Source organism: Apis mellifera, linkage group LG11 (genome assembly GCF_003254395.2).
Source record: "Apis mellifera strain DH4 linkage group LG11, Amel_HAv3.1, whole genome shotgun sequence".
Taxonomy (NCBI): domain Eukaryota; kingdom Metazoa; phylum Arthropoda; class Insecta; order Hymenoptera; family Apidae; genus Apis; species Apis mellifera.
In genome coordinates, this window is record NC_037648.1 from 9,987,313 (window position 1) to 10,015,291 (window position 27,979).

Sequence of the window (27,979 nt, forward strand, 5' to 3'; positions counted from 1 at the left end):
AAGTAAATATTAAATTATAAATAAATAATTTTAAGAATGTATAAATATATAATAATAAATTTTATATATATAAAATATATACAAAATAATATATATAAAAATTATTTAAAGATTTACTTAGAATTATAATTTTCTGAAAAAAAATCTATTTCATATTTTCACAAATTTTTGGAGCAAGGCAATAAATTAATTAGATACGTGACTGTCGATGATACATTGAATATATGTAAGTACGCATCTGTGTATGTGTTTCTTGGTAGAGCATTAATTAGTAATGCCATAAAGCACTAAAACAAATTGATGATCAATATTTTTAAACACTAAAATATATTCACGATAAAAATATTACTTATCTTAATATAAAAACAAAAAAGAATTGTCTATTTTTCCAAAGTTTCATAAAAACAAAATTCTAAGAGATGAATGAATGACGGCGCGTCAACTAGATACAGGACTGCTCGCGGCAAGGGCATAGGCCATGCGGCCCGTTGATTGGCCGGTCTTTGAAGGGGCAACTTTAGGCAGGGACCGCGAGAGTGCGCGTCCCGCGCACTCGTGTTAGATCTCGATGGCGACCAAGATGTGCCTGAGAGACGAGCCGCGAAATGCCTAGCTGTATAGTGTCTGATTTCCCGTGAATTCACCGTGATCTCTGTTTATTCGATGCGAGCGGGAAACACTTTGCATGCCTTCTGCGTGTCAAGTTGCTTTTATTATTACGGTGGATCGACGCAGTGTGTATATTTCGTCGTGAGTGTGGTGCGTGTGTGCGTCGTGTCGAAGTGTCGAGAGTTCACGCCGAATCATCGTCGTCGCTAAGAAAGAGCGAGAAAGTAAGGACGAGAAAGAGAGCTACGATGTGTCTGCGTTTCAGTCCGTACCATTTTTTCGTCAATAGTTGACATTTTCGAGCATGGAACATCGGTCTCGCCGAAGAGACGCATCGTCATCACGGCATTAGCAAATACAAGCACCGTCGGATATACCGAGTAAGTCCACTACCGTCTTCTCTTTTTCGAGAGCACCGATTCCTTTCTTAAAATCCCTCTCCCTATCTTTGTCTTTCTTGTTTGCACACTCGCTCGCTCACTGGTTCGCTCGCTTTCTCTCCTCTTCTTTTTCCAGCCTTTTCTCTCTCTCTCTCTCTCTATTCCTTTGCCTTCTTTCCTGCTTCTTTTCTTTTTCATCTACCGCTAACTTCTCTTTCCCCTGTACCATTCTTTTTCTCTATCTATCGTCTCTTCCTGTCGCAGGATCGCGCGTGTATCAATTCAATGTTTTGTATACTAGAAGATTAAAACTCGCGATGTTTAACTGTCGTCGACAGGCAGAATCTCATGAAAAAAAAAAGAAAACCGAAAAAATAACACAAACGATTTCCTCGTGCGTAACACGGAGCATCACTCGCTCCAAAATACACTGCAATGTTTACGTCCCCGGATCCTGTTTTATTCGCTCCGATCACTTTCTCGTCCCTTTTCTGCTCGGATTTTTATTTTTTTCCATTTTGTTCCTTTCGTTTACCTCTCCTTCTCGTCCTCATCTCCGTGCCCCCTGTTCCATCTCTTTTTCCCTCCTACACCTTTTTCTTTCACGGGAATCGACTATCTCCCTCCCTCTTTCTCTATCCATCTCTCTCCTGTTCCCTCTCTTTCCCGCTCTCTTTCACTCTGCTTACACTCTAGCCACGAGAGCTTTGCGCGTCTCGGAGCGCGTGTATTCACGAATCGAGCTCTCTTTCTTGACGTACCTACCACCGAACGCAACCGTGCGTTTTCTTCTCGAGTCGTTCCACCAGCTTTTCTGCCAGTCGCAGTTTCGTTCCTCGCTTCGTGCCCTACCTTTTTTCCCTCGAGCCTCCGCGATCGTTCCGGTTCCACGTCCGTTTCGTTCTCTCTCTTTCTCTCTTCCTTTTTCTCTTTTCCTCTTTTCTCTGCTCCTTTTTCATCCTGAAACCTCACCGCGCGCGAGTCCTCTCATCTCCGCCGATTCTCTCGCAATACACACGATTTCGTTACACGCGCTCTCTCCCCGTATTTCTTCCTCTGCTCTCTTTATCAAAACAATACATATGCTTACGTTGTGCGAGCGCGCTCCTCTTCTCTGATAATCGTGAATATCAATCAGTGATTTTATAAATAATTCAGTAAAAACCGATAGAATCGTAGTCGACGTGAGTCCTTCTTCTTTCCCTCACCCTCACTCTTCCCTACTATCCTCTCCTCCGCGAGCTCCCCGTCCATTATTCTGGGCTTCTTTCCGTAATTGACGACAGTTCACAATAAATGCAGTGAATAATTAAGACACTACTTACTTCCTGGTTCAGTTACAATCCCATTGAGGAATTGTTTGGAAAGATGCTTGATCTGATTAGGTGGGAGGAGGGGGTATTGACAATAAGGTCAAATTTAATTTTTTTTTTTTTCTCCCCTTTTTAGATCATTAGTTGCAATTGATTCCAAGATAATTTAGATTTTATTATGAAAAATTTTAAGATCAATTAAGCGAATCATAACATATACATTATGAGATGAAGGTTTTATTTATAGTATAACAGTGGAGAATCACTGTTGAATGATTGAAACGGTGGAAAATTTCATCGGCTGATGTTCATGGAATGTTAGTAAAGGTAAATCACGATACGTGATTTAGCTCATTAAATTAATGCATCGTACAGATACCGTACTCGAATAAGAACATGTAGTTCTGTTAAACAAAAATGTTTTCCATTGCAAATTATTGTGCAATATTACTTGTGCAATATTAATTGTTGTATATTTTTTAATTGAAAGTAATTATCTTAATCAAGTCTATCTGTTATATGATATGAAAATACAATGAAGATTAAAATCTCTTATTTCTCATAAAATTTAGTTCAATTTTTTTTATAATTAAATGATATTTGAACGTAAAAGAAATGAAACTTTTGATTATCCGATTAATTAGATAGGTAACACTGATAATTAAAGACTAAGTGGAACAAATTGCATGGATTACAGGTAATTACATGCTAGACTTGACAACCAAATAGTAATAATTCAATTATAACATATTGTAACGCATAACGTTATCCGATAATACCTCAATTTTTCCAATCGTGAGATACGTGTATGAATCTCAACAAGATACATTTGATAGTAGAAATAATATTCAAATCTCAAAATTGTCAATTATATATCGGTTCTCAGTACATTTCCAAGATAGAATATTAAAAATAAATTCGGTTTTTTTTCCATAAATTCTTCTTTTCCTTGTACTCCAAAATGATTAACCCTTAACTGGTATTGTAGAGTATTCTTGAATATCTCAAAGATTATAAATATTATGATAATTTCACTCTCAAGTATCACATCATGCTAAGTGTCTCGATAATCTTCAATTAGGTTGAGTTTTCTAATAACAACTGATAAATTCAAACGTGAATTTAATCTTTTTAATAATACAGAATCCCATTGAAATTATATCTATTTTAAAAAAGTAAATATCCCATGAACAGAATTTAGATGCTTGCATAGTATAATTTTATAAATTTTATAAACAACCGTTTCAAACAAATTTGAATATTCTATCTTCATCATTTTAGAAAATTATTATGAAATTTTATCTTCTGCATAGAAAAATATCTATCTAGAAGAAAAACAAGTGAGTGAATACACGCAGTATCTTATTATATTACTATGTAGTTAAATTTTTTATTGATGTACCTTGCAACTAAAGGTGAATCGGTCAAGGGTTAATCTTCTAACGTTTCATCATAACTATCCTTTAATCTTTCCATTCTTTTTTTATCATTTATACCCATCAATCGTTTCAAAACATCTTTTAGACTTTTCAAAGATTAAGAACACGCGTACATAAAGGAATTGGAGCGATGGATTGGAGGGCGAGGAAATGGAAAAATAATATATTCATTTCTTAACGTTCGGTTAACCGATTCCTAATCGATGTGAAGATTCGATCGTGCGTCGCAATGCGTCCCGTTTGAGATGGTAATGGATGTTAATAACCAACGGTGCAGGAACTCGCACGTGGTGAATGTGCCTAGGGTACACATTCGGGGGTGAGTGTCTGCTGGTTGCGTGCACAACCTTGGCAGAGCGAATGGACGCCAGTGGTAGTTGATAGAAGTGGAGGTGGTGACGAGATGTCGGCGAGGGTTCAAGTAGAAAGGGAATAGAGAGTTCAGAAGCGGTCGCCTTTGATGTAGACACGCTCCACAACTCCTTCACGCCAATAAACCTTTACGGCGAACGTTTCTGTAAGCTTTCTTAATATTGTCATCTTTCCCTCGGCCTCTTTCACTCGGCCGTTCTCCTGTGTTCCCATTGTTACTCGCAAGGGAACCACGGTTTGCTTCTACGATTCTCGGATATTTTTGAAGCTCCGTTGGAGAGACGGTAGGCACCTGGTAATTTACTCTTTTGCCATTCAAAAATGGAATTGTCGTTTCGGACGTTTGTTTTACGTTTTTCATTAATCTCGTGCAAATTAAATGGAATGCTTTGATTTAATATTTGATTTTTTAACGGTGCTAGGTTTTCCTCTTTATCCCATTTTTGTTCTTTGATGTGATAATAGATTTGGTAAATCTTCTTTTTTAATTTATCATTTTTTTGTTCATACGTGCCAAAGTGATAGTAATGAAGTATCAAAAAAACTATTATTTGTATCAATAATTTTAATTTTGATTGTTGAAGAAAAAATGATTTAGTTTTTTATTTTTTAACAACAAAACCATTCTTTATTTTTCATTTTCATTTAAAATGTAATGAAAACACTTTTATTTTAGTTGATTTCTTAACGTTTCTAGATTTAGTTAATTTTTTTTTTTTTTAACAATTTTGTGTTTAGTAAAATGGGTATAGTATAATTCAAGAACAACATTTTACATTTGAACAAACGAACTTACATTTAACTTTGATTTTTTGAAAGATTGTCAGACTTAGGCATTAAACAATTTACTCTTTCAATTTTCATGAATGGAATTGTTGCATATACTAGTTATTTTCTCGCTTTCATTTATGCTTTCGAAATAACAAGAACTGTAATTTAAATGAGAATTTAGTTAATTTTTATGTTGTAAACTACTTGAAATTTTGCATTCACCCTGTATATCACGAAAACAACATTTCATTATTACTTATTATTTTATTTCCAACAGTATTTTTCTATTAGAATAAGAAATTACATCCAAGTACTTGTAATTCATGATACATATGAATCTTTAAATTTTAATGGCTTCAACACCTTTGGAGGTGTTTATAATCATATCAAGTCCTTATGCCACAATATGCTATGATTGTGTTACAATCCTTTCTTGAAATGAGTATTAATTGTTCTTCATTTTGATATAAAACTATATAAACTATATTAAATATAAATTACTAAAAAAATGTTTTGATTTATATTTAATATTTTATATTTAAATCTAGAGATATCAGAAATATTTAGAAATATGGATTCAAAATATTATAAATCTGAAAGATCATAATGAATATGTAACACATATTAGTCCTAGATTTGAAATTTAAAAATTAGAAGTCAAGGTTCACAAACCAATTATGTTATAAATACAATTTGCTTTCATTGTGTAGAATAGTTCGCCCCATGAGTGTGACTCGATATTATAAGGCAAGAGGTTAATCTATTTTAAGGAACTCGATTAAAACTTTTATTCAATTCTATTCTTTAAGAAATCGATAGCGCATAATTGCTTTATTGAGTTACAATCAAAATTAATATGAGAATAAACAAAAATATTATTTTTTTAACGCTAAAACTAGTCTAATACTAAGTAATTTTCACAGATTTTACCAGAGCAGCAATCTAGCATTAAAAAAGTTTATTAAAAAAAAAAAACCCTCGTGTGAGCTTTAAAATGCCCGTTATTTTATTAAATACATACTTAAATTTAAACAAGTAGAATTTATGATAAAAAGTGGGTTAAAAATTTTTATAACTCTTCTATCATATTCATGACTCATTTTATATACAGATAGGTACAGATATATTAATAAAGTGATTCACTTCCGTATCGCGAAGGTATCGGCTCGAACGGGAAGAACAATCGTACCGGCGTTATTAATACGATTACAATATTTCATTGAATCGAAAAGGGGGGGTATAAATGTTAATAATCGTGCCGCTACAACCAATATCGGGTGGGCTACGAAAATAAAAAAGGAAAGGAAAAAAAAAAAGGAGGATCGCGTCTTCCTGACCTTTCGTTTATTGCATCTAACAAGCTTCTTTGAACAACGACCTCTTCCTCTTCTGCAATTATCGGCAATAAAGTGAAAGCTTTTACCAGTCACTTTCAGCGCACGCAAAGGAAAGTAGTATACAAAAATAAGAGTTAAGAATAACAGGAAGATGAAGGAGTCAGGGCGACGAGGAGGATGTTACCGGCGAAAGCTTCGCCAAAGTCAAAGAACATCGATTTAAAGATCTTCCCTCCTGGAATGGGGAAGAACTCTTTGATATCAAAATGAGAGGACATAAAGTTCCCTTGTGCTTTAACCACGCTGAGCACGTGGTATCAAACGGCACGATCACGGACCGGGTACCGCCCACTCTTCTCCGATCTTCGGTTCGCGCTAGGGGATTCCCATAACTGTGTGTACACGCCACGACACAACAGAGGGGTGGGCTCATGCGTTGCTCCCTTTTACACAGGGTAGTTCACTTAACCCTATGACCTGAAATAACTCTTTCAATCTTGCGAATCGTAATCCTTGGAGAAGTGTCTCCAGTGCTTGATCTCGAGCCACCGTTCACGCGTGTGTAATCCCATTTCGTGATATTGCCTTTATACACACAGGGTTAGTATAGTTGTGTAATTGGGTAAGAAAATTCGCGTTGGAGGACGCGTTTTAAGTAATTAATTTTATTCTTTCGCGATACGATAATTTTGTAGCGTAATTTTGTTGCCTATGGAGCGTGTTTTCTAAATATTTGGATATCTTTGTTTATTTTTTAAAAGAAAATTTATTCTCTATGTTTAATCTTACAAAGCAGGGATTTACATTATCAACATTTACGCTTTGAAAAGGCCATACGATGTGTGATTCAATGTTCGCTGTTTACTTTATACATATTAAAACATTATTCTATAAGTATCTTATAGTCATCCGCGGCATTTTCATTAAATGAAAGGTTCGTAACATAAAATTATCTTATTCTGCGTGCGTTAATGGTAAAAACGAGCGATTGAATGCGCAATGTTGAATCGCATTTCAACAGTGTGTGCCTGTATCAAAGTTAAACAGGTTAAAAGGCGAAATAAACACGAAACGTGTTACGATAAGAGGAGGAGGGGGAGGAAAGTGCTCACCAGGGGTGGATAGTGGGTAGAGGGATGGTAGAAAAAGAGAGGAGAAGAAAAGATAAGTGAAAGGAGATAAAGGGGCGCCGAAATGGTACCGCGTTTGATCCATCATCTCCTCCTCCGTCTGTGTGCAATAATTGTCTCTATTGTCTGTAGCACTGTTCTCACTCTGTTTGTGAGACCCCTTCCACACACACACACACACACACTCTCTCTCGTTCTTGTGCTCTCGTTTCACCCATCACCCATTTTATCATTCAGTTTCTCGGTGTCGTCAGTTCAGTTTATTTCAATTTGTGTGTCAATCCTCTTTCTCGTGCGACCAAGTGGGTACTATACCTGGTTTTCAGTGTATCATCAGTGATACATCGGTCGCATATACGGTCCTCTATCACGGCTCAAGTACACTAAAACAAGAATATATCTACATGCAATTGTGTATATCGACGAGCGCGAGATATAAGCCGGTGAATGAGACAACAAACCTTTTATATAAGAAGGGAATCGTCTGATTCAGTTATTCGAGGTTTCGTTAGTCTATCGGTAACCACGAGTATCGACTAACGAGCAGACTGGGCCTGAAAAAAAAAAAAAAAGAAACAATGAAAACACGTAATTGCTCGGTACCTATTTTTCCACGAGATATAATTAGGGCGTTTCTTTCATGGAAGCCGAGTTTTCAAACTTGGTTTCTTATTATACGCTTGCTCGTGACTATTTGCGAATGTTTTTTAAATTTGAAAGTTTCAAGTAGCTCTATTGTTTACGATTGATCGATAATTGAATTATAGAAATATAATAAAATTTAAATCACTTTACTATCTTATTTTTTTAAAAAATAAAACCCCGTATAGTACAATTGATCGAATTTAATTTTTTCAATGTGGAAAAACGATCCAAAAATTTATTATTAACTTGTTTACGAAAATCTGATAAACTTATTTATAAAGTAAATATTGTTGTTTTTTGGATATAAATCGGCATTATATAAAGAGATGAACAAATTAAAAAGTATTTCCTTATTTATATTTCTATATCTGATTTTATTATATTACCAAAGATAAACATTTTCATATATATATATATCAATACAGTTTCCCTTTGATATGATTCAAAAGGTTTAATCATCCAATCATCGATTTGAGAAAATTGAGAACCGCATGTACAAGATTGATAGGAAAAACCGTTCGAAAAGGGACAGGGTTCCGTGGTGTGTAGTTACGCATATAGGGGCTTACTGAGGGCGCGAAGAGGGGAAGAGAGTATGTATGTATTGTCGCGAATGAGACGAAGGGGAAGAGAAGAAAGCGAAAAAGATAAACAGAGTCCTTTAGGCCGTGCATGCGACGGGCAAAGAGCGCAGACAATGAGGGTCAAAGGCGCCACTTCTCTTGCCACGTTTTTAGCTGGGCGATCTTTATTCTTTGAGGACTTTGTTCCACTACCATGGACCCACGGGAAATTCTTTTCCCCGTCCGAAGAGGTCGATCAAACAGTCATGAGTATTACTACCTTCGGGAAGAAAGACTGTTCTATCGTCTTTTTTATCCTCTTATCGCGATACTGTACTGATGCTTCCTATAATTGTTCGTTTCGATCATGTGAATATTTCGATCGTTCCCCGATTCGTGCAAGATTTTTCCCATTTTTTTTGCGCATATGAATTCGATTAACTTTCTGGCTTCCGTGTCATCCATAATTACTACTGGTACATACTGTGTCGCATGAAGATGGTCAAAGGGACACGATGGTTGGGAAACGATGAAGCAATGTATTTTGAAATATATCATCAGAACTTATATTCTATAAGCTTATTCATTAAATTTATGATAAGAGATTTGGAATTTAATCTATTAAGAATCAATACTGCATCTATATTTTCTTTGTAATTTTTTTCAATTTAAAATATTCAATTCTGCAAAGTTTGATATATTATATACTTATTATTTTTTGCATTTTGAAAAAATTATGTAAACTAATTTATTTGCGCCATGTGAAGTAATCAAAACTGTTGGTCTCCTATGATTCATCAAATAAGAGTTGACAATTAAAATGCTATGTGGCAATTTCATATAATATAACTCGTCACTGATCTTTAAGATTAATTCGATTAATAATAATAATAATAATTAAGGGAAGTATTTAAAATTCAAAACATTACAATATATATATATGTAAAAGTGTTGCTAAAAGAAATTATTTCTAAAGCAATGATGATTCTTGTTCAAAGAGTTTAGCTTACCTGTAAAAGCCGCAACGGCAATATAAAATATTATGTTATAATATAAAGGAAAAAAATTGTTTTTCCATGTAAAGTCAGAAATACAATCATTGAATAATGCACCATATATAAAGAGCATTTATGAATCGGTGCGCGCGCGTACGCGCGCTAAATTATAATATCAGCTTTAAAGATATTCGCCGAGATTTTTCTAAGAAGCGTGTACACACACACATATACACACACACAAGAAGAAAAGGCAATACAAGAAACTATGACCGCGAGGTTGTTGAATGACGACTCGCGCGCTGCTCGCGGCATGCTCGAGCGAATCGAATTGCGCTCTCGGCACGGTTCTATCCCTTGGGCCTGTACAACGATCCCGTTAACGAACGACGCCATTAAGGGCGCATTAACATATAATTTTCCGCGAGAAATTATAGGCGACTCGGCTGAGTTGGCTCGCACGGTGTTTATTATACACATCCAAGAGCAACAGAGTACCCTGGCTGTGCACTGTCGATCGAAGCACCCAGGACTGTGTGGCAAGGTGAGAGAGAAGAGAGATTTTAACTGGCGCGATGTGTTGGTGCATTCATGCGAATCCATATTGAGAGGCCAGAACATGCGCATATATGTGTGTGGGATCGCGTGCGGCGGCAAGATCAAACGGAGATTCTCCTTCTCTTATACCCTCTCATCGTAATTCTCCCTCTTCTTCCCCCACTGCTGCGCGCCATTCGTTCTATCCTTCTGTCTCTCTCTTTCTCTCTTTCACACACTCATTCTCCTCTTCTTTCTCACTTGTTCCGCCACGCCGTTGCTTCATCTTGCTCGCTCCGCCTTGTGCAAGTAGTACCAATGCGTTACTATACAGTTCCTCACTTTTGCTCGCAAATGGTCTTTTCGTAATCCGTCTCTCTCTTTCTCTCTTCGGCGGTTCGGTAGACCGTTTCTCGTCGCTTTCCTTCTGTTTCTTATTTTTTTTTCTTCTTCTTCTTTCGCCAATTCTTCGTTCTTTTTTCGGTTATCGCCGATTTCCATTATATTCAATAATTTTATTTCCATTAATTACACGACAAACTAAAATTTACAATTGTTTCTAATTTAAATACATTGAAGGAGAGGTGCGTGTACAAGATTGAGTTTTGGAACATAAGAAAATTTTGAGAGATATTTTATAAAATATATTTTTTGTATTTTTTATTATAAATAGTTTAACTTTATCATTTTATTAGAATTATGAAATAAAAATAAAAGATAAAAGTAAAGGAAATTAAATATTTCGTTAACGATGTTGGAAAACATTCTATTAGGAAAAAAAAAATGGAAAAAGAGTTGACATTGCATATTGGATAGAATTACGTAGAACGTCACGACAAATTTGTGGTTAAAGCAGTTGGATAAGATAAATCAGTGCGTCGGCTTGTAATTTACCTGGAGGGAAGTAGTTGTTTGGCAACGACTTCAATCGAATTTCATTGAACACGAAGTTAAAGAGATCGTCTGTGTTAGACAACAGTTGACGATAAACGATTTTACTTATGCTTTTCCATTCTTTACACATTTAAGTAACCACTTTATTTATTCTTTCTTTTTTTAATTCTTGAGCGACGAATATATTTCATTTATTTCTATTAATATATTTTACTATTTATTAATTATTTTTTTATTATATTTCTTTATTATATTTATTATATTTCTTTATTATATTTATTATATTTCTCTAATTATATTTGTAATCAAAATGTAAATATATGTGAGACAGAAAGAAAAATATGGCGCCAATGATAGTAAAACTCAATAACGATAGGTGGCGTTACTTAAATAACTGATATATATTTTTAATATAGTAATTTTTTTTTAATCAAATGATACTTATAATAATGATTATTTAGCGATTGGATTTTAATATTAAAAATTAATAATTTTATTTAGTTTTAAATTTACAATAATATAATATTTCTTATATTCCATTTAAATATTTATATGGAATATAAGAATATAAAATAGTGATAGAAATATTTCCTTGATAATGATTAATAATGAAAATAAAAAAAAAATCAAAAACATAAAAATACAAATAATTCAATTAGTAGAAATATTAATATATATCACCACTGGTATATTAATACCAGTATTTTATACAATAATAATATAAACTTCTTTAATCTTAAAATATAACCTTATTTCATTTTTTTTTTCATCATATAAATTTAACAATTTAAAAATACTTTGATCTCATCATTAAAGCTAACTACTTGTTCAAATTTATGAAAACCTTCGCATTTTCATGCAAGTTTTAAAGTATGGATAGGTACGTATATATAACTCAGAATTTGCCCTTATACCTGGACCCTACCACTTTTTTGTCCTACGTCCACCATGGTCGAACCGGCAGGGGAACACGGGGAAGGGAAACTTTGTAAGAGAAAGAGAAAGAAAGAAGGAAGCAGTTGTAGCCATAAGGGAGGTGTGGCAGAGCAAGAAGAAAAGAAGACGAAGAAAGATGGTGTAAGAGTGAGAAGGAAGGCCAAGGGAGAGAGATAATGCTCGCTCTCCCTTGGCTCTACGGTCACTGTGTAGTTTCAGTCTTACCGTGTACGTTGTATGGGGCATAGGTCTTCCTCGGCATCCTTTGTCGTATTCACATTCAACCGAACCGTTCCTTCAGTCCCTGTTTTTATGCTCGTTTCGTTGATTCGGTATAAACGAAAAGATTTCATAAAAATAAAGTTTCAAGCCGGCAATCAGAGAGTATACATTTGTTTGATCAGTGGCATTTTTATCGATATATAATCTAACTGTGCGTTTAAATATTTGTTTCGCTAACAGTTTCAAGTCAGTGAAATTCCCTATAATTTTCATAGAATTTGTCCCACTGTGTACAATTTTATAATAAAAAATATTATAATTTTAATTGTATCGAATTATTTTTATCGTTATAAAAATAATATATATGCTGTGAAAACTATATTATTTTGTTTAAGTGATGATATATTTATTTAGTGATTTGTATACATAGAACAAAATGTGAAGCAGTTAGTAATTTTAATGATGTCAACACAGACATGGTTTATGAACCTGTTTCAAAACATAAACTCGATATTTCGCGAGAGCCATGCGTGGAACGTTTTATGGGTTTTGTACAGATGAAAATGTTTTGGAAACACAAGCCCGATTCTTATGAATGTTTTATCCAACAAAAGCTTTGTGATTCTTCACTAATCTAACTATAGTTATAATCAAAATTTAATTCCCTATTTGTGACTAGTGATTTGGTGATTGCATTGTGAACCAGAGCTTAAACAATTTTCATGAAGATAAAATATATTTTTGTTTTAAATAACAAAAATAACAATGGCAAATTATTTCTGTGTGCTATTTTATTTAATATTATTTATTATTTATTTAATATTTTTAAATATTATTATATTATATAAGAACAAAAGAATTAAATACTGTAATTCGATGAAACGTGCAAAAATAAACAACAAGAAGAATGCATAAATACATTAACACGAACTATCAAAAATATGATTTTTTTCGAAAATCATAAAAATATTTTTACCTGAATGATTGCATCCTCAAAATTTCTGTATACAGTGTAATTATTTGAAAATTATAGTTCCTGTTTAATTACATCAATCATTTTATATATGAACTATAATTGTGATTTTTCTCTGTTCTATCACATATATTTTATATAAAAAGGGAACTTTCGAATTTGAAATTGTGCGTGACAAGTTTCAGTATGATTTCTGCAACAGACAAGAAACAACAGAACAATTTATTAAGGTATTAAGTTTACCTATAATTATGGACATTTTGCACAAGAGATATTTACATGTAACACGTGAATGACACAAACAAGTGGTTGCTTCAAAAGCATATAAAATGTACAAGATAAGTGAATATAAAGAAGAACCAATGAAGAAAATATATCAATGTATCACTACGAGAATGAGGTATTTTAGAATAGTTTTGTAAAGTTGGCAATGAAAAGGCGCTAAGAAGCGCATTTCATTAAACTTTATTTTTTTAAATATTATTATATTATATAAGAACAAAAGAATTAAATACTGTAATCTATATTTTTTATTAAATTTATTTTAAAATTTATAACTTATTTTTTAAATTAACAATTAATTTTTTTTTAATATATAATTACTTTTATTTCAAAAAAATGAAATTTATCTTTATAATTTTAAAATTAACAAAACATCAATTTTTCTCATACAAATCAAAAACATCTTACATCTTCAAATATTATGGAATTTTAAATAATATTAAAAATATGACATTCGCAACAGAATATTTTAATTAATGCTAATGAAAATGTTTTCTTTTATCTTTGATCTTGAAATAATCTGTCTGGTCGGAATAATCTAAAGCATATACTTAATTGTGAAGAGCGGGAGGAGAGGGAACAACGAATGAAGGTCAATCGGAATTGAGAAGAGAAAGGCGGGGCGACGAGGAATCTTGACACGTCAGTGAACATTCTCCTAAGTCGATGGTCGAGGGTCGGCGGTCGACAGTCGCAGCGATCGTGACGGTCGACGACCGACGGTCGATGTAGCTGCCGGCCGAGCGGTCCCTTAGAAGTTTCTTTGAAAGATTCGCAGCTCGCGAGGCATAATACCACTACATAAAGTCATCTGGCGATAACGGTGACACGCCTTTGACCGTTTCCGCTCGGTCTTTCACTAACAAATCCTTGTCGGTACTTCAAAAGACTTTAGAAGCCATGTTTATGGCCTGATCGGGATCATTTCCGTTTCGACATTGATAACATTGCTTTTATTATTTAATTGATAATCCATAATCGTGATGATGGACACTCAATACTTAGATACATAATTTCTAACACCTCTAAAAGAGTATATATAGTGTAGTTATCATAACATAGTTTACCATTTGCTTTTGGAACGCTATGTAATTTAAGCTTGAATTATACAAATAGTATAATATAATATATTTTTTTTTTTTTTTTTAGCTTTAAAAGAATTCAAGAAATGAACGAGATAAAAATTGATCAATGTTTCTTTTCGTGTTATTGTAAAGATTTATTTGAAATACTGTTGATAAGGAGATTTCACTTCTTTACTGAATGTTGATTACTGAGCAACTCTAATATACCGATCTTATTGACGTTTGATTCTTGCATATCAATGTCGGTCATAAATGTAATAAATAGATTAATAAGTAAGCTTCTTTAAAAATATTATTTTTAGTGAATTTTTTTCTTTGTTTCTTTTTTTTTTTTCTTTTTTTTTTTTCTTTATATATATACATTTTAAAATAATTTTTTTTATTTCCATTTAATCATTTCATTATTATTTCAATTATTTAAAAAATAAAAATTTTCATTTAGAAAAGTAAAATATTTCCCATCAAAAAATTACAAATAAGTATATCTTTTACGTTTTCTCTTTGAATATAATTGATTTTTATTTTCAAAACACACAATAGTTGCATGGATTTCAAAATGTTTTGATATTTTTAATGAAAGTTTTATTTAGTCATAGACATTTTTCCAAATTAATTTTTGGTTTCTTTTAATTTATGAAAGCAAAAAATTCAATACAATAAAGTGATAGATTCTCTGTTTGATATATATATATTTTACTCTACTTGTTATTCATAACAAAAATTCTATTAATGATTTTAGAAAATAAATATAAGATATTTTTTTTTTGTTTCTTAGATTTTCACTACAATTTACAGTTAAAAAAATATTCATATCTGTTAATATTTACAATTATCATATTAATAATTAATATATCTATTGTAATTAAATATCTTATAGAATAATTATAAATAAATTTTTGTATTTGTTAAATAAGAGATAAAAAACTTAATGAAACAAATGATTTAGTATATGATTTAATATATTTCAATTTTTAATAAATAAGTATTTGATTCATAAATATACATTTATTTCTCTTTTGTATTTAAATTTACTTAAAAATAGTTTAATAAAAGAAAAGAAAAGTGAAGTATAATTCTATGCAATACAATATTTAGATTTATAGTGTCATAGGTGTGGAAAATGTATAAAGCTGATATGTTTTCGATCCATTCTATTTTTTCAAGCTCGGCTTTTCCGAGAATTTAAAATTTCTTTAAAGAAAGGAGAAAGAGAAAGAGAGAAAGAATCAGAAATTTTTTCGCGGTCGTGTTAACGAAAGTTTCGTAACTGCTGCGTGGAAAAAACGAAGGTCGACGAAAAGAAGGGCGAACGAAAATGTCGAGAAAGATAAAAAATTCGAATTATACTCTGTAAAGCCATGTGGAAATTTAAATGGTGGTCGTAAGAAAAGCATAGAATCGTCTGAGACAGAGTTCCTCGGTTGGGCGCGTAAAAGAGATTTTTACCGGAGGTCGAAGCACAGCTAGAGAGACCTAAAGGTGCAAGAAGGAGGAAGAAGGTGACGCATGAGGAGGATGACGTGATGGGTGGGTTGGTAGAAAACTTACAGGTACCGGAAGGGTGAGAGAGAGCCTGAAAGGGTTAGCTGAATGGGCGTCGTGTGTGCTTTTCTCGTTTGAGAAGCTTCGGATTGCCCAGTGCCGTACTGAGATTTCTTTACATTTCTGGTTTCCGGCAAATCATTTCAATTTGTCAGTATCTTATTAAACCACGCTAATATCTATCATAAAATGTATCTCTAAAATGTACAAATATGATCAGATTTGCATGAAAAATGATCGAAATAAAATATTAAATATATACATATATCTAATTTCGTCGATGTTAACGTTATCAATGAAATACGAAAAATTTTGCAAAAGAGCTCAAAGAATGTGTAAAAGGATATATAGAAAACCCGATAAATTTCGATATACAAACTTATATCGTAATGAAATCAAAGATAACAAGAGCAAAAAAAAAAGAAGAGGAATGAAAAATGTTACTCATCGTTTCTTCTTCCCTTTCCACTCGTTCTTTCTTCCTGTTGTAATCTGTTTTTCGGACAATTCCAAGTAGCAAGCCGCGATTGCCGACAGAGCAATCTAAGATGTGAAAAAGAAGAGAAAGGGCCAGGAGAAGCGGATAAAAAGAAAGAGACGAAGAAGAAGAAATGCTGGAGAGGAAAGAAAGAAACTGAGAGTAAGTAAAGTAAGAGGATAAAATAAAAGAGGAATCGGAGAGTCCTTTGGATGCGTATAGGGGGAAAGGGTCAAATAAGGTGGACCGCTGTCGGAGTCGAAGCGGGAGGCCGCTCAAAGTGGACAGAAAGAACGAAAGAGAAGACAAAAGAGAAAAGAAAACGGAAGAACGAACGAGTAAACGTACACCAGAGAAGGATGAAGAGGTTAGAAAGAAAGAAAGAAGTACGAACAGGACGGTACAGGTAGAGGGAAGACGAGGAAAGCGATGAAGGAGAGAAAAAGGCAAAAAGGGAGACGGAAGACACAGACCTCGCCGGCTGGTGGCTGGTGGCTGGCGGCTGGCGGCACCGCTTGATGTACGTCGGGTCCGTAATTACAGGTTTTCGGAACGCCTCGCTCGGCGAACCACGCTCTTTGAGAGCTAGGGCCCTTCCCTCGCCTCGTCATCTAACCGGTGACTTCGAAATACTTGTCATTTCTTCAATCTTTTTTTCATTGTAAAAGATAAATATTAGCATCTTTGGGAAATGCTAATTACGTTCAAGAGAAAACTTCTTGAAAATTATTTTACTTTACTTTTCCTTCTATCCGTCATTGCAATTGATATTTAATATAATTATTTAATTAGAATTTTATAATATTTTTTTAATTGCTTTAATATATAAAGTTATGTTTCTTTAAATATATTGAATTTAATATAAAGCAGTAAGAAAAATTTAATATAAAATATAAATTAGTTTTGATAAAGATAAAATAATTTGGGACACCTGATATATAGAATTGGATGAAAATTTAAAATATATATATATATATATACATATATGCAAAGTAATAACTGCATAAGAAACATGCAATACAATATATTTGGATTCGCCTTTTAATTAATAATAAAAATATTTAATGATTAGAAAATTGGCTTAGAAAATTGATAATTAATAATAATATAAAAATATGTTGGATTTTATTATTATTATTATATTTAGAAAATTAAATATATTCTAATATTTGTAAATAAAATTAATTATTTTGCAATTAAAATTTACATAATAATTACATTTACATTTGATAATAATAATAATAATATTATTATTATCAATATTACTAATAGAATTTCATATTTTCTATTAAAAAATAATATATGTTACTTTACAGCAATTACATAATAAATAAATCATTTGTTTAGAATAATAATATTTGTAACTTACAACTTAATAATATTTCAGAATAAAAGAATAATAAATATTTCAGAAAGAAAAGTACAAAAATAGAATAAGATCATTGAAATAGCGTTGCAAAAAATAACAGTATTGTAAGTTTTAATATTTCAACATTCTCGAGAAAACCGAGAAATATTTTCGGACGAATAAAATGCAATGCGAGTGGGAAACAGGATTTAAATTCCATATGGTTGATACATTTTTGTACGCTCGAGAAAATTTCAATATCTACGAATACCCTTCTATAGATCCACGGCATTTTTATTCGTCGATATCAAGCTGTTCGGTATGCAGGGTAACACCGATCCTAGTATTTACCGACCAAGCGAAAAGAGCACATACCGTGTCACTTGGAGATGAATCTTGTTCCTATCGTGGCCAGATGGCTTTTTTATATTCTCTCTAAATTAATGGTTTTCACCTAAAAAATTCAATTCAATTATACAATTATATAATAATATTGTGAATTTTAATCAATTTTATTTATGTAATTATATAATGTTAAAAATATTATTTCATAATTATCATTATTATATAATTTATTTATTTTAAAATTTCAAAATTCATTAAAAAATAATATATAATTAATATTAATATAGTTTCGAAAATGAGAAATAAAATAAATACTTTATATATTTCAAAAAGTAAAATCTTTATATCTATTCAAATATTGAAACAATAGCCTTAATATTTGAAAAGTATTGAAAAGTTGAAGGATGATTTATTAAAAATTAAAATTCAATGAACCTTTTCTGCACTTAAAAATTTCTAACATTATAGGCAACAATCCTAATAATTTCTCATTCACGCGATGCATTTCTTTCGACATATAATTATATCTCACAGTGCTGTACTTCGAATAATTATAACGACGGACATCATTAAGCAAGTAGAAAATGAAGAAGATATTAGGGAAATGTGTATAAGGTTGAAATGATTATTCTCACACTTTGGTCATTATTTAAATTGAAGATTTTTAATGAAGTATCTACATTGAATGATGAATCATCCTTGAATTTATATTTCAAATATTCGTAATGATTAACGAAGAAGTACTTCTTTTTAAAAGGTTGGATACTTTGAAGATACTTTATCTTGTAGAATTCGTTACATTGACAATGAAATCTCATTTTAAATTTAACATTTTTAAAAATGCATAATTATAACATTAATAAAAATATTTTTTATTAATAAAATTTTGAAATTAAAAAAAATATTTTAGAGTTTTAAAAATTAATTCTTTTTCTTATTTAAATAAACTTATATTGTTAAAATATATGTATATAATATAAATATTTAAACATTTAATATTATATATTAAATATATATAAAGAAATTTTATTAAAAATATTATTATAATTATTTATAACGTACGAATTATGATAAACTGAATTTAGTGCCATCTGTTAGCATGAAAAGAACAAAGTTGTAAATAAAATCATAACGGTTTTTTTACTGAAGCAGTATCTGTGGTTACAGGTGGTTGAAGCATTATATTTTTCTTTTTTATGAAATGTTGTATTAATTTATTATATAATTTAAATAATTTTTTAAATAGTGATTTTATTTATTTGATTTTAAAATATATAAGTGAATTTTAAAAGTTTTGAAATTTTTTTTGAGATAATATTAAATTATTTTATTTTAAATTTTTTTATATAATTATTATATAAAAAAAATAACATCTATATGTTACATTATAATTTTTTAATTCATTTATATTTAAAAAATGAATTATTTAATTATTATTATTAATTATTTAATTATTATCTAATTTTTATGCAATCAAAATTATCAGGTAAATAATATTCTTTAAAATAATAAGTTTAGTATATTATATTTTACTAACTATTTTTATATATATTACTAACTATTGTTAGTAATTTTTATTTTTAATCTTTATAAATACATAAAATTTAAATTTATAGAATTTAAGAAAAAGTTTTTGAAAATTTTATATGGTTTAATAATGTAATATATTATTTTAAGAACAAATGCAAATTATGAGATTGATGTTTTATTTCTATTATTTTATATTTATATATTTATATTATTATATTTATATTATTATTATTTCTATATTTCTATGTTTAATAATTTATGAAAATTAATTATTGAAAAGAAAATATATACACATAGATAAAAATTTATATTTATTTTAAAATAAATCTTTTAAAAATCATTCAAAAATAATAGATTTTTAATATTAATATGACTTTTTTGATTAAAATTTTTTATGTTTTTGTTTAGAATAGAAATATCAGAATTGTACGGTTCTCATTCTGACAAGATCAGACATTGTATCCCTACTCCACCCGTCCTGACTGTAGCGTCAGTCCTGGTCAGGACGCAGCCTTAGCTCAGTTTGCCTAGAGACGCGTCAACAGTGGTATCGTATGTTCATTCTGTTCTATAACAAAAGAAGTTAGAAGGTACTTGTGCTAGAGGTCAATATAATTGTACAAATTATAATAGATTTTGTAAAGCTATAGAGTTTCCAAGGTCGTTCCTAAAAAGCACCAGCAAAATGGTATGTACACTTCTTTTCATCCTTTAATACAGGTAAATGTGCACTGAAGTGAGATGATTCATTATGACAGCTTTTCATTTCATATTTTCCCTCTTATCCAGGTAGAGATCAAGTTTCTATAGTTATATATATAGAATTTTTATATATATCAAAAATTTACTTATATTTATTACATATATTTTTACATAATATATTTCAATTTTCATCTTAAATATAGTAAGTAAATATTATCTAATCTTTATTTTTATTTTGAATTCAAATTTAGATTAATTAGATCTGGAGTTAAATTTAGATTAATATTTTTAAAATAAATAATTTGTAATAAAATTTAGTGTACTTAATATTTATAATGATACTGTTTTGATATTAAATATTAAATGGACAATAATCATTATTACACTAAATATAAATCATTAATTAATAATATTATATACTATCCATGCAAATATAAACATAATTCATATACTTATAATAGGAGGCTTATGAAATCATATTTCTATAGCTCATCATAACAAAAGACTAAACCTTAGGGATATAATAGTCTTTTCTTTGTATAGGATACCCTACTCTATGGAACTATTAATATCTATCCATCCTGTCAAAATAAAATTCTATTCTCCTGTGAATTTTATTTTGGAAACTGAGCTGGATTTGGGGTTGACTGTAGTGTTCAATGGATTGCGTTATAATTTTTGTCGATCAATACCACACAAATGTTCTGCGCGGACCAATAGGGATATATAGAGAAGCATCTTTCAATGCGCAGACTGCCAGGAGCTACCCTACAGTTTTTCTGTCAGGCTCCGCCCTTAGAGTTCTTCGGGATAGGAAAACCATCCTTAGGTGCTTAATTGGTACATGACTCACCACAGGGCTCGATCGATCCAGCATCCCTAGCTTGGGGCTTTTGTATTCGAGTATTCTGAATTAAGAATATGTTTTCCCACATTATATTATTATATATCCCATATTTGATATAAATTATATCAAATTTAATCTATAAAAATTATATATAAATTAGATTTTAACAGATTTTTTTTTAATAGCTTTTTTATTATTTTATAAAAAAATAGTAATATAAATATATTTGAAAATTTTATTATCATTGAATGTTTAAAAATAAATACATATATATGTTTAAATTTATAATAATATATATGAAATATATATGAAAATATATATGACAATATATAATATATATGAAAAATTTTTGTCTTAGGTTTGGATTAACCATGTCTACTAAGAGGCATTGTGGGCCTAAATTAAATATAAAGCGCAAAATAATACGTGAAGGCCATAATAGATAGGATGAGTGGATCTCGACAGAACGAAGCACATTGCTTCAATGAAAACTCTCCACGGCCACCAGTGCCTGGTAAGTTATATAGATATATATGTTAAGCTATATATATAAGTATATTATATACATTATTGAGAAAATATTTATAAATTAATAAAGTTATCAAAATTTAATGAAATTATTTATAATTTTATTAATTATAATAAATTAAAACATTATGTGACATAAATAACAAATATATATAATATTTTATAGGTTATTGATTTTTTATGTTATTAATACTATAAGCATAAAAGTAAATTAAAAATTTTATAGGAGAGGAAACAGGAAACTACGTCAGCAGGTTCCGTCCACAGAGTCCAACTCTGACCCCTAGGCGTTCTTCTCTTGCAACACCAACAGCTTCAGGTTGCGATGCTTCGGCACCTTTGGGATTTGAACCGGAAGGTTGCTGCAGTACGACAACTATGGAAAGTGATTCACCACCTGCTTGCTTGCGGTGGGCCAGGAACCTGCATTCCTTGCTGCAGGATCCAGTGGGCTTGGAATTGTTCAGAAAATATCTGGATCAAGAAGGCAGACCTCATGCCAATCCTCTTAACTTCTGGTTTGCCTGTGAGGGCCTCAAGGAACAAGATGATCCTGAAAGGATAAATCAATTGGTTAAACTTATCTATAGAAAGTTCTTTCTCAAGTCACAGTTAGCTATACCAGAAGATGTTCGAAAGGAGGCTATTCGTCGGGTTAAAGAAGGAAGAGCGGATGAAAAAGTATTTGATGCTGTACAGTTGGAAGTTGAACGTCTTATTAACGAGACTACATATCCAAACTTTCTTCGATCCGATATGTATCTTCAATACGTTCAGTCCTGCCAAAACCCGGATTCTGGTGGATGTCCTAGTTCGGGATCCAGTCGAGAAATGTCTGTTTCTTGTGGGCCAAGTTTATTGCCCACTGTCCACGAAGACAGTGAATTTGTTAGTTCCATACATAGCTCACATTCAGCTAGTGAAACGCCTGGGGAATTGAGAGGTGAACTGAGATTGACCAAAGATATGCTTATGGCTACTCAACAAACTAGGGCGTTGGATCTTCGACCAAAGCCAGAAGCGTATGCTGGGTAATATATATTTTTTATATAATTTTTACTTAAAATATTTATTAATTAGTATGCTTTTAGAGTTAGATTTGCATTAAATAAACAACTTTGTTTTTTTCCCTTAAGCTTGTTGTGTGGATTTTCTGCAATGTTTTGTAGTGTATATTTTATATAAATACATAATATTTCCTAAATTCATGAAATTAAATATTAAAGAACAACATATACTATGTGAATATTTTTTTGTTTTATTAAATGTATTGAGGTTTGTTATAATATATTTTTTGCTAAAACTTTTTCTAATTTTTTGTTTATTTTCTTTATTTTGATTTGACATATTGCGTGGCGCTATAGCATTTACTTGCAACATGGAACTAGTCCATATCATATGCTCGCACCCAGACTGCACGCACAATATTCCTCATATAACCCAGTATCCAGACAGGATTCAGAACTTCAAAGCTTAAGCAGTGATGCACGAACTGAGTCAGACAATATGTCTCTCACCGATTCATCAGTGTACGTTTTTCTTATTTTATATATAAATAATTTATATACATATTATATATATTATAATAGGATTATTACTATTTAAAAATAATTGCATTCTAATTATTATTTTTTTTAAATAAATTCTCTAAATAGAATTCACAATAAAAATATTTCAATAAATGTAATCTTATTTAATGTTTCCTTTATGTTCATTTTTTTTTTACTATTTTATATTTCATGTTACATCATATATATAAATTTATATATATAAATCTTCAGATACAATACATAAAATTTTTTTTGATTTCACAATTTTCATTTTAATTTTTTGTAGTAAATTTTTAGAGATAACTTAGTCAAGGTGTTAAGTTATTTCATATTTTAACTGACTATATATATATATATATATATATATATATATATATATATATATATATATATATATAATTTATAAATAATATATATATATAATATATATAATTAATAATTATATATAATAATATATATAATTTATAAATATTATATTATAATTATTAAAATTTATAGTTATGAAAAGCTGAAAAAATATATTTTCTGTATCTATAATATTAAAATTTTCAAAAGTTTAATAAAAGAAATATAATTATTTGTTTTGTTGCTTGTTTTTTATTATTTATATTTTTATTCAAAGAGTTAAAACTAAAATAATTTAATATTGTGGTATTAAAATATTAAGAATATCTTTATACTAAGTTTTTAGATATTTTTTTATGCAGATAATAAAAATAATATTGCTTGATATAAATATAACCAATTAGCTTTACTTTTTAGGATAAAATAAAAAAATTATATTCGTATTCTATTATATTAATAACATATAAAATTTTAAATATTTCTTATTTACAGTGATGGAGCATCAATAAGTAAACAACGAAGTAAAAAACAATATATAAGACAAAGTAGAGCTATTAAAGATTCAGCTAGTTTAAATCGTGATCCGCTGGCGCATCATACTATCATCCCTCGTACACAGCGAGTACCGCGTGACTTAATGCATCCTCTGAAACCGGAAGAATTTGCTCAAGTGCTTATTGAGAAGTTGGAGAACGTTAAACGTGAACGAGAATCTCAGGAAAAACTCGATAGGCATTTGCAAGAGAGTGATGCGATTAATAAAGATCCATCATTGGAAATGTCAAGTGGAGCACTTAGCGCCAAAGCGCTAGCTGATGCATTACGAGAAAAGTTAATGATAGAAGAAGATAACGATCAAGCAATTTTGGACCAACATGTGTCACGAGTTTGGTCGGATCTAACGCCTTCTCGATCTCCAGGACTTTCATCTCCAAGACTGCATTCGCCTGAAAGAAGACGTTCTACGCACAATTATCCACGACCGTACAAACAAAGAAAAGAAAAGGACGTGTTCTCTACATTTTCAGCAGATAGCGGTAATATTCACGATTTTCAAGAAGGCAGCGATCTTGTCGGAGCTGGCTCCATGAGTTCATTAGGATCTCACTTGCCTAAATCTAAATCCGTGCCATCTGATTATGCCGATTCCCTCCATAAACAAGACTTATATCTTCAAGGTATAATTTAGAACAAATATAAAATCAATAATTCATTGAATCTTAAATTTTTATCAAAATATATTCTTTATTCTACATTTATTATATTATATTTTTTTATAGGTCATGATCAAAGATTCCGAAGGTCAGACATGACTAGAAGATCAGCCACAAAGAAATCTATGACGGAATTAACTGATAGTGGTGTTAGCGTTGTAAGTGATGCACCACCATCGACAATTAGCAAAGATATTCGTCTTTTATCATGGCTTAAAGAAACTGATAAAAAAGCGGATATCAAACATAGTCGTCATGGAAAGAAGTATGGTTCTCGTAGTGGCTCTTTGGAAAGGACAAACAGGGAAACATGGGGTGTTCCTGCTCAACCTTTTGTTGCAGATCCAGGAATGCCACCTTTACCACAACCTCATACAGTAAACATTTTTATTTAATATTATATTATTTATTTTTAATAATATATAAATCAAGTAGAATATAATAATAATTTAAGTTATACTTATCAGAAATCTAAATATATATATATTTTTTTTATATAGGCAACCCAATTAGAAGAAGCAAGAAGAAGATTAATAGAAGAAGATAGAGCACGTTCGAATAAACAGCGTCATTCTAATATTTCTAAACAATCATCTTATGAGCCTACAATGCAAAGTCAATCTTATGTCCAATCTAATCAATCAACGTTAAAGAAGACGAAGCAAGATATTGGAGATTTTACCACCGTTGTGTTCAGTTTCTGTGACGAACAATTTCCTTATAGGACTAAAATTCCTGGTCACAATATCACTTTAAAACAATTTAAAGAATATCTTCCTAAAAAAGGCAGCTATCGGTAAATGCATAAATAGTTTTATTTGTATATAGTTTCATTTGTAATATTTTTTATTTTTGAATATTATTTATATATTTATTATATATATTCTTTTTTTTTTTTCTTTTTTTTAGATATTTCTTTAAAACCGAGTGCGAAGACTTGGATACAAAGGTTATTCAAGAAGAAATAACCGACGATTCTGAAGTCCTACCATTATGGGAGGGTAAAGTTATGGCGCAAGTTAAGACGCTCGAGTGATAGTCTGAAACAAGGATTATTCTGAAAAAAAAAGAACGTGCTATCTTCGAACAAGTGCCGCAACTAATTTTATTTAAAGATGTACACTCTCTTGACGACCTAAAAAAAAAATGGATAAATTTTAAGTTTTTTTCTTTAAATTATTATTTAATAAAATATTGATACTTTTAATATCATGTTAAACAATATCTTTTATTCTTGTATAGTTTTTATCATTTAAAGTTACAAAATAGTAAATATAACATTATTTATTGTCATGCTTGGTAGGACATTTCATAAAGATATTTAAAATATAGTGTACAATTTTTTTATAATTTTGAAAACTGAAGAAATAGCGGCCTTTTAAAAAAAATATTTTCTTTTTTCAGTGTCAAAAAATCAACTTTAAATATTTATAACAACTGAATTAATGAATTAAAATATTAAAAAATTGTACGTTATATTTTAAACATTTTTTATAGAAAAAATAATATGTTCAAATTTGAAATTAATCAGAAAAATAATCTTGGAAAATCAATGTGTTAAGTGCAAGCTAATAAGATCTTATAATTAAATAAAACAATAAAAAATATTTTTTGTAACTTTAAGTAATAAATATTAAACAATAATAAAGTTAAAATATTGCTGAACATAATAATAAAAATTACTTTATCAAAATTTATTTATCAATATTTTATTAAATATTTGTCTAAAAAAAACTTAAACTTTTTCCTCTTTTTTTAGTTCGTTAGGATTATGTACTACCTTTAAAGACTTCCCATAGTTTTCCAAACGACTGTACAAAGGCCCGCGTAGATTCGCCTTAGTAAGGTCTGTATAGACCCTAGATTTACATAGGAAAGAACATTATTACAAATTAGTTTTTAAGAAGATATATTACGTGCATTATAAATACACACGCTCTGTTTAATATACGTAATATATCGCGCATTCGAAGATATTGCGAAAAAAAAATATTAAGAAGGTACACCACATTGAAATGTCTAAGGTATCAATAAAACATAGGATTTTTTTTATTGATAATTATTAAATGGAAAGCTAAAATTACATTATTATTAAAAATTATATTATATTATAAAAATTTTCATTTAGTAATTATATGTGAAAAAAATGTCCACATTTTATTTATTTTTTAAACGCTTCAAAATAGTGTATCTTCTTAAGAATCATGTTTTGTCATACCACCATTATCATCCATTTGACATTGTAAAATAAGCTCCTGCATAAACGTAACACATACTGGAAAAATAGACGCGCAATATGCATTTGGCATCGGGGAAACAAGTACTTTGGTGGAAAAAAAAAGATTAATTAGTATCTAGACCGTAACGATGTTTTATCAGGTGCGAAAAATTGTGCCTTTTTAGTGCAGTAAGGTCGAAGTAAGCCTAAGGAAAAAAAAGGTTAAGAGATACTTATTAAATTGGAGACCAGCGGGTCTAATATCGAGAGGATAAATTTGATACATTGAGCGTTTTGTATATATTTTTTTCCAAACTTCATCGTAGTCTTTGCAAGCTTAATCATTAGTAATCGTTATAACGCTAAAGAATACTATCAGCATCGTTACTTTCTAAACGTTTGCGTTTCAACGTCGAGTTTTCGTCAATAATAATACGATCACTCTTACTTTTCTTTTTCTCTGTCTTTAACAATTTTGTTAGGAAACCAATTAGAACAAAAAAAAAGAAGAGAAAAGAAAAATTAAAAATCGAACGTGTGATTGAATCTTCTCGAATGGCCTTCGCATACTGGTTCGATTCTTAATAGTCGTAGGCGCTCGCTTCCTAAACAACAGATTTTTAAACTTTTGATGGAATGAAATTAAGAAAATGTAGTATCTACATTGGAAATTGATGCCGAAGGAGGCGATGCACCATGGCTGATAACAATTTATTGTATGTAATTGATTATCTTTAATTAATACCACGAATGATAAAGTGTTCCTGTACCTAATTAATTAATAATGATTATTATTGTATATCAAAAGTATTGAGAATAATAATGCCATTTTCACTGGATTATATGAGA

General features: G+C 30.4%; 1 protein-coding gene and 1 long non-coding RNA gene across 7 annotated transcripts; one reads left to right on the forward strand and one right to left on the reverse strand.

Moving 5' to 3' along the window:
- Nucleotides 1-540: 540 nt before the first annotated feature.
- On the forward strand, nt 541-27,979 carry LOC724501 (Axis inhibition protein). Of its 6 annotated transcripts, XM_026443723.1 has the most exons (9): nt 20,169-20,414; nt 20,972-21,257; nt 21,634-21,789; nt 22,030-22,834; nt 23,168-23,332; nt 24,191-24,876; nt 24,979-25,289; nt 25,413-25,708; nt 25,822-27,979. In XM_026443723.1, exons 3-9 carry the CDS (start codon nt 21,723-21,725, stop codon nt 25,946-25,948), a joined length of 2,457 nt encoding a protein of 818 aa, XP_026299508.1. In that variant the 5' UTR covers nt 20,169-20,414; nt 20,972-21,257; nt 21,634-21,722; the 3' UTR covers nt 25,949-27,979. The 6 variants fall into 6 exon arrangements, with proteins under 6 accessions (XP_006564444.2, XP_006564443.2, XP_016770718.2 ...); XM_006564380.3 differs by lacking the exons at nt 20,169-20,414; nt 20,972-21,257 and adding an exon at nt 542-989; XM_016915229.2 differs by lacking the exons at nt 20,169-20,414; nt 20,972-21,257 and adding an exon at nt 13,377-13,516.
- Nucleotides 6,968-10,602, reverse strand: LOC102655842. The gene is made up of 3 exons (XR_409949.3): nt 9,570-10,602; nt 7,813-7,905; nt 6,968-7,734 (listed from the first exon to the last, which is right to left on the reverse strand). It is a non-coding gene; the product is annotated as an uncharacterized LOC102655842 (long non-coding RNA).